General features: G+C 47.2%; 1 protein-coding gene across 1 annotated transcript; it reads right to left on the bottom strand.

Moving 5' to 3' along the window:
* Nucleotides 1-2,913: 2,913 nt before the first annotated feature.
* On the bottom strand, nucleotides 2,914-9,052 carry CD14 (CD14 molecule). Its single transcript, XM_054985559.1, has 2 exons — nucleotides 8,981-9,052; nucleotides 2,914-5,083 (listed from the first exon to the last, which is right to left on the bottom strand). Exon 2 carries the CDS (start codon nucleotides 5,071-5,073, stop codon nucleotides 3,730-3,732), a length of 1,344 nt encoding a protein of 447 aa, XP_054841534.1. The 5' UTR covers nucleotides 5,074-5,083; nucleotides 8,981-9,052; the 3' UTR covers nucleotides 2,914-3,729.
* Between the last annotated feature and the right edge of the window lie 1,901 nt (nucleotides 9,053-10,953).

Genomic DNA, 10,953 nt, shown 5'->3' with positions numbered 1-10,953 from the left:
AGCGGGGGTGAAACCTGGGGAGGGGGGGGCAAGACCTCAACAGGGTCTGATTCCAGAGTGTCCAACCTTCAAGGCCCCCATTTCCTCCAGGGCAACTGATCTCTCTCGTCCGGAGGTCAGATGTGATTCTGGGAGCTCTCTGGGCTCCACCTGGAGGCTAGCAATCCTAGCAGGGTGTGAAGGGGACTAAGGAAGAGAAAAGGTGCCAGTGTGATGTCAGGACTTGCCAGGTGATTCTTCCCCAAAACACTTCAAGTTGTTTATTTAAGAAGAAAAAGACCAGTATCAAGTAGCACAAGTAGCACAGACAAAGATATTGACTGGAATGCCAAAGGCGGGAGAATACAGATAGATATAGGGTGAAGTCCTCCCACCCGGTGGGAACGAGGGCCATGTGGAGTTTCAGCGGGCAGTGTCTAGCTGGCCTGAGAATAAGGGAGGAGGGAAGGGGAGCTTGGCTTTGCCAAGGTCAAATTCTCAGCTTGGCGGGAACACAGTCTGGAAACATCCTTGCTGGGAAGGTAAACAATTAAGGGTAGCATTAGACACCAGGCGCCTCTCTGCACACACTCAGAGACCCAGATACAGACACATTCCGATACGTGGCAGATATGCAGGGCTTATCTGACATGTGGTTGGGACCTGCAAAAACGTGAACCTTCCCGTCTACATAACAAGCATACAGACACACTTTGGCCAAGCCAGGTTTAGAAAAGGGTTGGGGTAAGCTTTACAGGAAGTCTGACTCTTTGTCCTGGAAGGTCCTTCTCCTACTCCCAGAGATGTGAGCACTGTCTGCTCATATTTCCAAGGTGATGCTAAAGGAACCTGACATGACGCGACTTCGCGCAAATCTCACGTGAGAAAACGCGATCTTCCACGTTTTTTTCGCGATATTCCAGGTTGTTATGAGCAGCAGGGAGCCGTGTGGAAACGGCCCTGGAGAAGTTGTCAACTCTAGTAGCTTCAGGGCTTTTTTTCAGCTGGAACGTGGTGGAACGGAGTTCCGGAACCTCTTGAAAATGGTCACATGGCCGGTGGCCCCGCCCCTTAACCTCCAGATAGAGGGGAGTTTAGATTGCCGCTCGGCGGTGCGGAGGGCAATCTCAACTCCCCTCTGTCTGGAGATCAAGGGGCGGGGCCACCAGCCATGTGACCATGTTCTCTGAGGGCAACCCACGGAGTTCCACCGCCTCTTTTCCCAGAAAAAAAGCCCTGAGTAGCATCACATTGCAGGTCATAGATAAAAACAAGAACCAGCATGGGACTGATATCGGAGAACCTAGCGCTGGAGCTCAGGGGATCATGGTCTCAAGTGACATCCTGGGAGAATAAGAGGAGGGAGGTCGGTGGGTGGCTGTAGGAACTTGGAAGGGCAGGGGCGAGGGGCATGGCCAGCAGAGAGCAGAGAGCTGCTTGAAGAAGGTTTCTGTGCCTCAGTCAGGCATTGGTGCTCCTCCTCGCACGCTGCCCTTGCTGATCCTCTCTTTGCCACTAAGCTGCTAAAGGCACAGAAGAAATCTTCAGGCAGACCAGGCAGTACTAAAGAACGTGGCACTGAAGGAGTGCCACCTGGAACATGTGAGTGACTTCTTGACTCGGGATCTTTGGCGCTTCCCTATGTAGTACAATTTGGGCTTCTGGAAAAATGGATGAGCATGGACCAACATTTATGCCCATAACTACAAAAAACAAACAACAGAGGTGACAACAATTTGCAAACTGCACAAGGACACAAATGGCATGTGCTGCTCGTCCTCAACGGTGTCATGTCCAATAAGTGCTCAGAAAAATGGTATCGACTCCAATTATATTGATCTAGTTTATCACCAGCATTGTTAGTACTGTTTTCTTAATACTAAGATTTGCAGATTAAGCACTGGTAAATCTTTTTTTCTCACCGACAAAGAACGCTAAGTAGGATTGGCCTTGGTTAGGACTTGGATGGGAGACCCCCGAGGAAGACTCGCAGAGCCACCTCTGTTAGTCTCTTGCCTTGAAAGCCCCAGAAGAGGTTGCCCTAGATCAGATGTAACTTGACTGCACTTTCCACGTGCACACAACGCACACATACACCTTGAAGGAAAGCCATTTATATCTCTGGGAATATGGGGGGGGGGGCATAATTTTTTAAACAAGCAAGCAAACAGCCCAGGATCAAAGGTAGCCTTCTTTTGTTGCTATCTCTCTATAAAAACATCAAAGGCACTTGCAGCAGGGGAGTTTTTATGCTAACAGCGCTGTTTGCATTAAAAATAAAACTCTTTTTATTTGTTTTTCAGCAGATAATACATACGTGCCAGTTGCTACGGGCATAATATGGAATAGTCCAAAGGGAGCGCAGTCTTCTTTATAAATTCCACACGTGTATTTCCAGCAGTATTCAGAGAAATTTCTACCCCCAAATTCCAGGGAATTTTTTTACACCCAAATCAGTAGAATTCTGCATTGGGGTTTTTTACATGTGCAACCAGACACAAAACATGTACTTCTAGGGGAGAAAACGCAGTTCCAAAAGACTGTGTTTGGTGCTGTCCAAACAATTCAAGCTCATGTAATAGGATACAGTAGTAACAATGTGAAAAGTAAGACAATAGTCCAGACCCTGCTTAAGTAGGTCCATTTTCCACCCCTCCCAATTCCTTTAGACTCTATGCCTTCTCTTTACAGAGTATTCCCCGAAGGTCAACTGATTTCTTCTCCTTGGTGTAGTTTACGGAATATGCAGAGCGGGGCTTTTTTTCAGCTGGAACGTGGTGGCATGGCGTTCTGGCACCTCTTGAAAATGGTCACATGGCCGGTGGCCCCGCCCCCTGATCTCCAGACAGAGGGGAGTTTAGATTGCCTGTCTGGAGATCAGGGGGCGGGGCCACCAGCCATGTGACCATTTTCTCTGAGGGCAACCCACTGAGTTCCACCACCTCTTTTCCCAGAAAAAAAGCCCTGATGCAGAATAAGGATTAATATTTCTTTAAGTGAATGTCCTGGTTGTTCCTGCAGGATCTGAGGCAGTCTGTGTACTGAGGGCTGAACGGCGCTTCATTTCCTCACCCCACATACTGTTTATTTTATCCCATATTCTTTTTCTTTTGCAAATATAGCCTAGGGGATTGCTTTATCAAGGAAGAGAACAGGGCAGGGAATGAGAAATGTTAACCCATTCCTCTCCTCCTGTTTTCTCACTAGAAAAAGGCACCGTGAGTTGCTTTTATTCCCACTGGAGAAAAAAATGCGGGTACCCCTGAATTTCCCCCAGCAACAGGCTTTCTCCAGTGAGAAAATTGCAAGGAAGGAAAAGGTTTTTTCCTTTTCTCTCTGTGATAGCCTCTTGATAAAGCGACCCCAGAGGCTGTGTTTATAAAAGAAGTAAATTATCTAAAATAAAAGGTACATTTTGTTCAGTTCCCAGTTCTGAGGATTTTTCTTCCACTAGACTTCTAAACGTCACGGAGTGTGATTCTTAGTGACAAAGCTTTTGGTGTCTTGTAGTGGGAAGTGCTATGTGCATGAACTACAATCTCAAACTGCTGTGCAGTTCCACGTTTTCTTTTCGAAAGATCGCGTTTTCTCGTGCGAGTTTTGCGCGATGTCGTGCAAAACCCGCGTGAGAAAACGCGATCTTTCGCGTTTTCCCCGGCATGATCCGCAACGTTGCGCCACGTCCCGGCTTCAGGTAATCGGCCCAGTTGCAATATTTTAGAACTGATCAAAATAAATGTTTGACAATGGTCAAATCAGAAACAGACAAAGAAGAAGATGAAGGCTGGACAGCAAGATGACTGCTGACCCTTGAAGGAGTGGAGCTTTGTTGCACTGAAGTGTCGAAGGAGACATATCTTTAACCAGGGAGTCCCGGTAAGAAGGAGGGGTTTGGCATGTGTAGTTATGAGGCCAACTGGCCAGCAAGGATGGCTTGCTTGCCAAGTCCTGGAGCTCCTTGATATAAGGACAAGAGCAATCATAGAGATTGTGGCTAGCTTTTAAGAGCTGCAGGTGCTTCAGCTGCAGGAGGCTTTGGCTAGGCAGATGTGAGATCTGGTTTCGATCAACACTGAGGACTTCCAGACGAGGGAGTTTCTTGACCGAGGGGACTGTCTGCAGCCTGTTGTTGGACAGGTGGAGTTCTTTCAAGGCGGGGAGTGAGAGGTCGAGAGTAGAGATGCTGTTGCCACTCAGATCTAAGATCTCCATGTTGGGTGGCAGAGACCATTCCACGTGTTTTAACCCTGTGCTGGACAAGTTGAGAACGCGAAGGGACTGTGGCCACGTGCACTGGGAGGAGGAGGAGAATCCAGGCGGGAAATCATTCTGACTGAGGTCCAAGTGCATGAGCATGTTGAGGGGGACAACCGTCTCACACACAGCATCGTAAGAGGTTAGTCGGTTATGGTGGAGTCTTAACTCCTGGAGTCCTGGGAATGCTCCCTGGCAGAGTGAGGACCTCATGCTCCCATCCTGGAAATGGTTTCCTGAAACATCAAGACGGTGCAGCCCAGTGAACATCTGGCCAATTTTGCATGGGATAGAGGTGACTTTTGAGTCGGTCAATGTCAGATTTTCTAGGGTCTCCAGCCACCTCGTCAAGCTGGACAAATCATTGCGTCTGTCAGCCAGGGAATCAGCAGTCACTCGATGGAAACGCAGAGAGGAAACATTCAGTGGGGACAGCCTTCTTGGGTAGCTCCAGCCGGCCCTTCGGAGGAAAGTGCAGTTAACAAATTCAATTTCGGAGAGCAGAGGAGGGTGGGAAGCAAACTCCAGGGCTCCTGGCAAGATTACCTCTGGCACAAGGAGGTCTGTGAAGACAAGCTTCCTGACATGCAGGGCCGTGAGAATATCAAGAACATACGGAGACGGTGTGAGATCAGAAAAAATTGCGAATTTCTCCAGGTTTCCTCCTCGAAGCTCGTATGTGGTGGCTTGGAAGCATTCAAACAAGTTGTCCATCTGTGACTCCTTGAGCAGCGAGCAGACACAGAGATTTTCAGACTCGACAAATTCACAGTCGCTTTTTGCCTCGGGGAGTTTCAGTCCCAGGAGAAGGAGGGACACAAAGGCCTGAGTTCTGCACATGATGCCAAGCCTGGGAAAGAGAAGAGTCACAGTAAATCTCTGGCGTGACAACCACCGTCTATGTGTTGTTAAGGACGTTGAGGGAGTAGTGGGTAGCAAGTGGTATCTCAAGCCTCTAGGAGCTTGTCCGACTGTCTCCTGAGTGGCTGGTGTGAGAGGGGGCCCCTGAAAGCTGGCATTTGGGAGACTGCAAATACCCTCTCCCTCCATACACTGGATAAAAGAAAAGGCGCTATTCTCCTGTTTTGGGGGTGCAGCAGATCCCCAGGTATTCCTGCAATCCCCGCCGCCCTCATCTCAGAACTATTTGCAGGTGGCGTGCCTCTAAGGAAAGGAGCAAAGCCCACCCTCTTTAAAAGCAAAGGCAATGAACAGGGGCGTACACAGATAAGCAAGAACTGCAAAGCAGGGCACAGTTTCCAAGCCCAGGGCACGTATAAAATGGACTCTACTTATTGTGTTTCTCCAATGGTCCCCACAGTCACACGCCCAAAGGAAGATTCTGCAGCTGGAATGGAAGGGGGAGGGGAGGAGTCAGGGGAGGCGCAGGCACAGACGCAACCAAGGTCAGAGGTGAGGTTCCAAAGCAACCATGGCTGGCCCAACTACTAGTCAACCGCCTCGGGCACCAGATTTTGAAGGCACCAAAAAGGTGAGAAGATCTCCCATCTTGATGGGAAACAGGCTTCTAGAAACACAGGCTTACCAGCTTATGGCGAGGGGCCTGGAGATCTCCCTCAATTACATTTGATCTCCGGACAGCAGAAAAAGGATGCTTTGGAGGGTGGGCTCTATGGCATCATTCCCTGCTGAGGTCCCTCTCCTCCCACACCCCGCCCTCCCCACCTCCACCCCTAAATTTTCAAGAATTTCCCAACCCAGAGTTGGCAACCCCATCTGTTGACTCTGGTCTTCTACAGCTGCCATGAAGAAACACGGAGGGCCTTTGAAGAGCTTATCTGTTTTTCTTTTCACATTGTTCATCTTAAATGTCCAGTAAGTAAAAAAATATGGGCCAGCCCTGGAAGCAACAGTGGAGGCTGGGGATGGGGGAGGACGGAATCCAAGAGAAAGAAGAAGTAGAGAATCTGTCTGCGAGGAAAGGAAGGGCGTGGTGTCCCTGCACAGCTGCACGCATCCTCGGCCAGTCTTCAAGGCTCCATTTCCATCCATTTTCACACCACTAGACCAGCCTCATACATTTTAGTTCCTTAAAAAACGCAGTAGTCTAGTGGCAATAAAAATTAACAAGCGGATTCTAGTCCATGGAAGTTCACGCCGGAACAATAAAACCCTGTTAGTGTTTCTGGCGCCACAAGATTCCTGTTGAGCTTTGCCACAGCAGACTAACATGGCTACCTTTTTGAAATGATTGCTTTTTGTGTTCCTTTGTTTTTTGATGTGACTACGTTTATATTCTATTTTCTCAATAATCTTTCTTTGAGATTTCCCAGGATGTTTTCGCCGGGTGATTCAAAGCTTCTAACCTAAATCCACATACATAATTCCCAGTCAAAGATCTTCTCCCCTGCAGTGTCTTTTGCCCCCATCACAAAGCTCCAAAAGAGTTTGCAAGAAAGGGAAAAAAGCAAAGGAGGTCTTGTATTCTGAACCCAGAGCTGTGTCTTTGAGCTTGACCGTTGCTGGTCTCACTTTTAGTATCACCAGGGCTTTTTTTCAGTGGGAACGCGGTGGAACGGAGTTCCGGCACCTCTTAAAAATGGTCCCATGGCCAGTGGCCCCGCCCCCTGATCTCCAGACAGAGGGGAGTTGAGATTGCCCTCTGCGCCGCACTGAGTATCACACAGAATTGCATTCCATGGGCTCCAGCTGGCTGGTCACTTTGCTCCTACCCAAGGGCACAGAGGCTCACATATGTGCCCTTGGGTGAGGGCATGAGCATGTACGTATGGCTTTCTGCAAACGATGCAAAACCGAATCATTCAAAAAGGCTTTTTAATCAGATAGGAGGGCTGTATTGTAGAGAGGGGATCTCTGATGATCCACTAATGAGTTAGGAACCATAGACTTCACCACTATATTGTACTGGATTCCTGCTAACGCTATGTCTTTGGGAACTTGTATCTATTTACCCTATAGCATTGTTTATGGAAACGTTCCTGATATTGACTGTACTAATCTCACACTGATTAGAATTACTGCGGTTCCCAGAGAAATATATACATTTTAAGATAAGATTTTAAATGCTAAATGTATTTTTCTATGTCCTTTACATTTTTACGCTGGATTTAACTATTCTATTGATTGCTAAGGATGTGTTGCCATTGTTATGGTCTCTGACCACAAATAAATTCATGTATTCATTCATTCAGTCTCACACTGTGTAATCCGCCTTGAGTCTCAATGAGAAAGGCAGACTATAAATGACATAAATAAATAAATAATAAAAAGAAGGGACAGGCTGCTCAGTGTGTGGTTGAAGGAAGAGAGCAAAGAACAGGACCCAAACCTCCATCTCGCTGGGATTATTGGCACTGCCATTTTGAAGTCCATGGAATACCAAGTTCTGTCACACTGTGGGAACAGCCGCCACTGAGCTTCATATATATCTAGTTCTCCCTAGAGCAAAACATCTTCTACGGCATTATTCTGCTTCAGTCTGCAGAGGGAAACTCAAACGATTTAATGCTCTTCCATTAAAAAAAAAATGCCAAGGCTATAACCCTTTTCCCTGATGTGTTAGTTTTCAATGTGCAGGACATTTTTGTGTTCTATCATGTAAGCTCCAGCTTGCCAGCTGAAGCGGTTTAGCCCAAACACAGGCCTACAATTGACGTCTACCTCAGTGAGGAATGAGGTCTAGCTGAGGGAATTACAGGGATGCAGGGCGAAAAGCAGACTCGTTTTTATTGTACCTGAGCAATTAATGATATGCATGTGAACAGGGCTTTTTTTCAGCTGGAACATGGTGGAACAGAGTTCCGGAACCTCTTGAAAATGGTCACATGGCTGGTGGACCCGCCCCCTGATCTCCAGACAGAGGGGAGTTGAGATTCCCCTCCACGCTGCCGAGTGGTGCAGAGGGCAATCTCAACTCCCCTCTGTCTGGAGGTCAGGGGGCGGGGCCACCAGCCATGTGACCATTTTCTCCGAGTGCAACCCACTGAAAGATAAGCTACAAGTGACGCCTTACACAGGTTGGACACTTGTCAGCTTCCCTCAAGTTTTGATGGGAAATGTAGGCATCCTGGCCTTGCAGCTGTAATGGAGAGCCAAGCTGTAAAACCAAGGACGCCTACATTTCCCATCAAAACTTGAGGGAAGCTGACAAGTGTCCAACCTGTGTAAGGCATCACTTGTAGCTTGGCTCTTAGTTCCACCACCTCTTTTCCCAGAAAAAAAAAGCCCTGCATGTGCATACTATGGAGTGGGGGGGGAGTTTGAGATCTCAACATTTCCCTGTTGTTTGCTGCAAGGAGCGAGCGAGCTGACATTCCTCAAGGATTCATACTCAAATAACTACTGTAAGGCAGAGTCAAAGGAAAGCCTCTTGGCTGGTCCAGTGTTAATATAAACATTCTCCTCATGCCAGTAGCTGTTGACTTGCGGTTATTCGTGGCCCGTCCTCACATAAAATAAAAAGGTCCTTCTTGCTCATTTGTTGCTTCATCAGTTGTAACTCTGTCATGTAGCTCCAACTTAAAACCATTATTTCTATCCTATTTTTTAAAGGAGGGCGCAATCAAGGATTTGCACAGAAGGAAATGGAAAATAAAACCTGGGAGGACATTCCTTTACCAGCCAGCCCTACAAGAATTCCTTTGGATTATTTTAAGGCAAAGACGCCCAGATTTTGTTATGCCAGAGGCAATGTGCTGGAACAAGCCGCCAGCTTACAGCAAGACACAAATTGCCCCTCAGCCCCCCAAACATAGAAAGGACTCACCCACTTACTGCCCTGGCTTTCAAGATCCTTTTCTGTCCCAGAGAGGGCTTGATGCCTTCTGCTTCCAGGTGTTCTGCTGGAAGAGAAGTTTCGCTGTCTAAATCTTGCAAAGTGGGTCCTTCTGTCCGGAACTGGGGAGGGGCAAAGAGCAACATTTCTTCACTTTTCCAGATGTGGTTTCCCCTGTCAGATCTGCTTCTAGTTTTCTCATCAGACTTAACACCAGAAACAACTTCAGATAGCGTTACGGCAGGGACTGGAACACTTATTTCACAAGCCTTTTGAGGAACAAACAATACAGAAGGGTACAGTGGCAAAAACAATTGCATAACCAGAGTCTAGAAATAAAAGATCTTCTGTGTGTATCTTCTCTCTTCCTTCTCTGACTCACTGCTGGTGACATGGTCAGTTCCAGGCACAGGAGGAAGGCAATGAATGATGCCACATAATTCCCTATAACAAATAGCATAGTTTTCGGTGTATGCCTTGGTCCTGCAAAGTCGAGCGAGGCATCTGGGTGGGACAGCACAGGGGTGTGTGTGGCTGTGTTGGCTTCCCAGTCATAGCTGTGAAAAGAAAAGCACCACAGCCCAGAGGTTGTTTTAAATGAAATGCAAGAGAGGTAAAAGCCCTTTCTTGTGAGACTTGGCATGCAGGGATTGATGGAACTCAGTGGCCACAGAATGGAGTAACTCTGTTTGAGATTCCACAGTAAGTTGCAAAAAGCAGCTACAGACGTGTGTCTCTGTGTGATATGGAATGGACCTGCAGCTTAAGGTGGGGTAATTCCCCCCTTTTCACTGTTACACCAATTGAAAATTCCCCCCTCCCAACTTTTTGCTGCTCAATCAGATACCTGGGGATTCGAATCTCAAGTTGGTAGAGAGAGAGAGAGAGAGAGAGAATGTAACTGAATTATAGGAATGAAGCAAGACTGAAGGAATTGACCTTTTATTAATAATGTGCACAGGTATATCTCCTGAAATATCAATACCTAAGCCCACCTGAAGAATTCATCAGCTAGGCTGTCAGGCTGTCAGCATATCTACCATCTATCAACTGTACTGTGTTATAATATTGTGCTGCAGGGCCTCTGAGTAGGTGCAAAGTGAAACCTCTATTCTGTCTGTTTTGTTGCTAACCGCTTATCTCTCAGGCAAGATGTTTTGGAGATGCGTTTCTGCTGAAGGGAAATGACCTTGCACTAAACGCAGAGACTGCGTAGAACTCCTTTCTCTTCCCCTTCCTTCTTCCCCAGGCAATGAGCGCCAAAACCTTCAACGGCCTCTTCTTCCTATCAAGAGGGGGGGCGGCAGCGGAGACAGTACCCTATAACTGACCCTGCTTTACTACCTTTAGGCATTCCAGCCAATTCCACTGTCATAGTATCTTGATACTGGTATCTTTCTTTAATAAAAACATCTTTAACTCATGCACCTGAGTAATACACTGAAATGCTTGGGGAAGTACCTGGCAAGACCTGACAGAATTCACACAGTTGCAGCGCTGTGTATCTGCCATTACCTGCCACGTTGTTAGTTCATTAGGCAACAAAAAGTTCCTGTCTGAGGAAAAATTAAATAAATCTATTCACTTTTAACATTTGAAAGGAAGAAAAGCTAAGAAAGAAATATTGGAGAGGAGAGGAGAGGAGAGGCATATGGGCTAATACCTCCATTGCCTACTGGAAAAATCAGTTTTGTAAGGGGCCTTTCTTAGGACAACTATGGCCGAATCCACACTTCCCTACCTTCCGCTTTTCATACGCAATAATTGTGCTGGATTCTATCCCGCGATTTCCCAGTCTGTGTTCACATCCCCTCTTTTACTGTGCCAGCGTTGCGCTATAGTCCGTTCACATCCCTAGGAGAATTGCATGATACAGGGCGGGTTTAGATCCACCGTCGCCGATGACGACATCATGTAGCCTTTTTTTAAATTTAATGCTAGATTTTCGCTATATCGATTTTCTG

This window comes from Eublepharis macularius, chromosome 7 (genome assembly GCF_028583425.1).
Source record: "Eublepharis macularius isolate TG4126 chromosome 7, MPM_Emac_v1.0, whole genome shotgun sequence".
NCBI lineage: Eukaryota > Metazoa > Chordata > Lepidosauria > Squamata > Eublepharidae > Eublepharis > Eublepharis macularius.
This window is presented reverse-complemented; position numbering and strand designations above follow the sequence as displayed.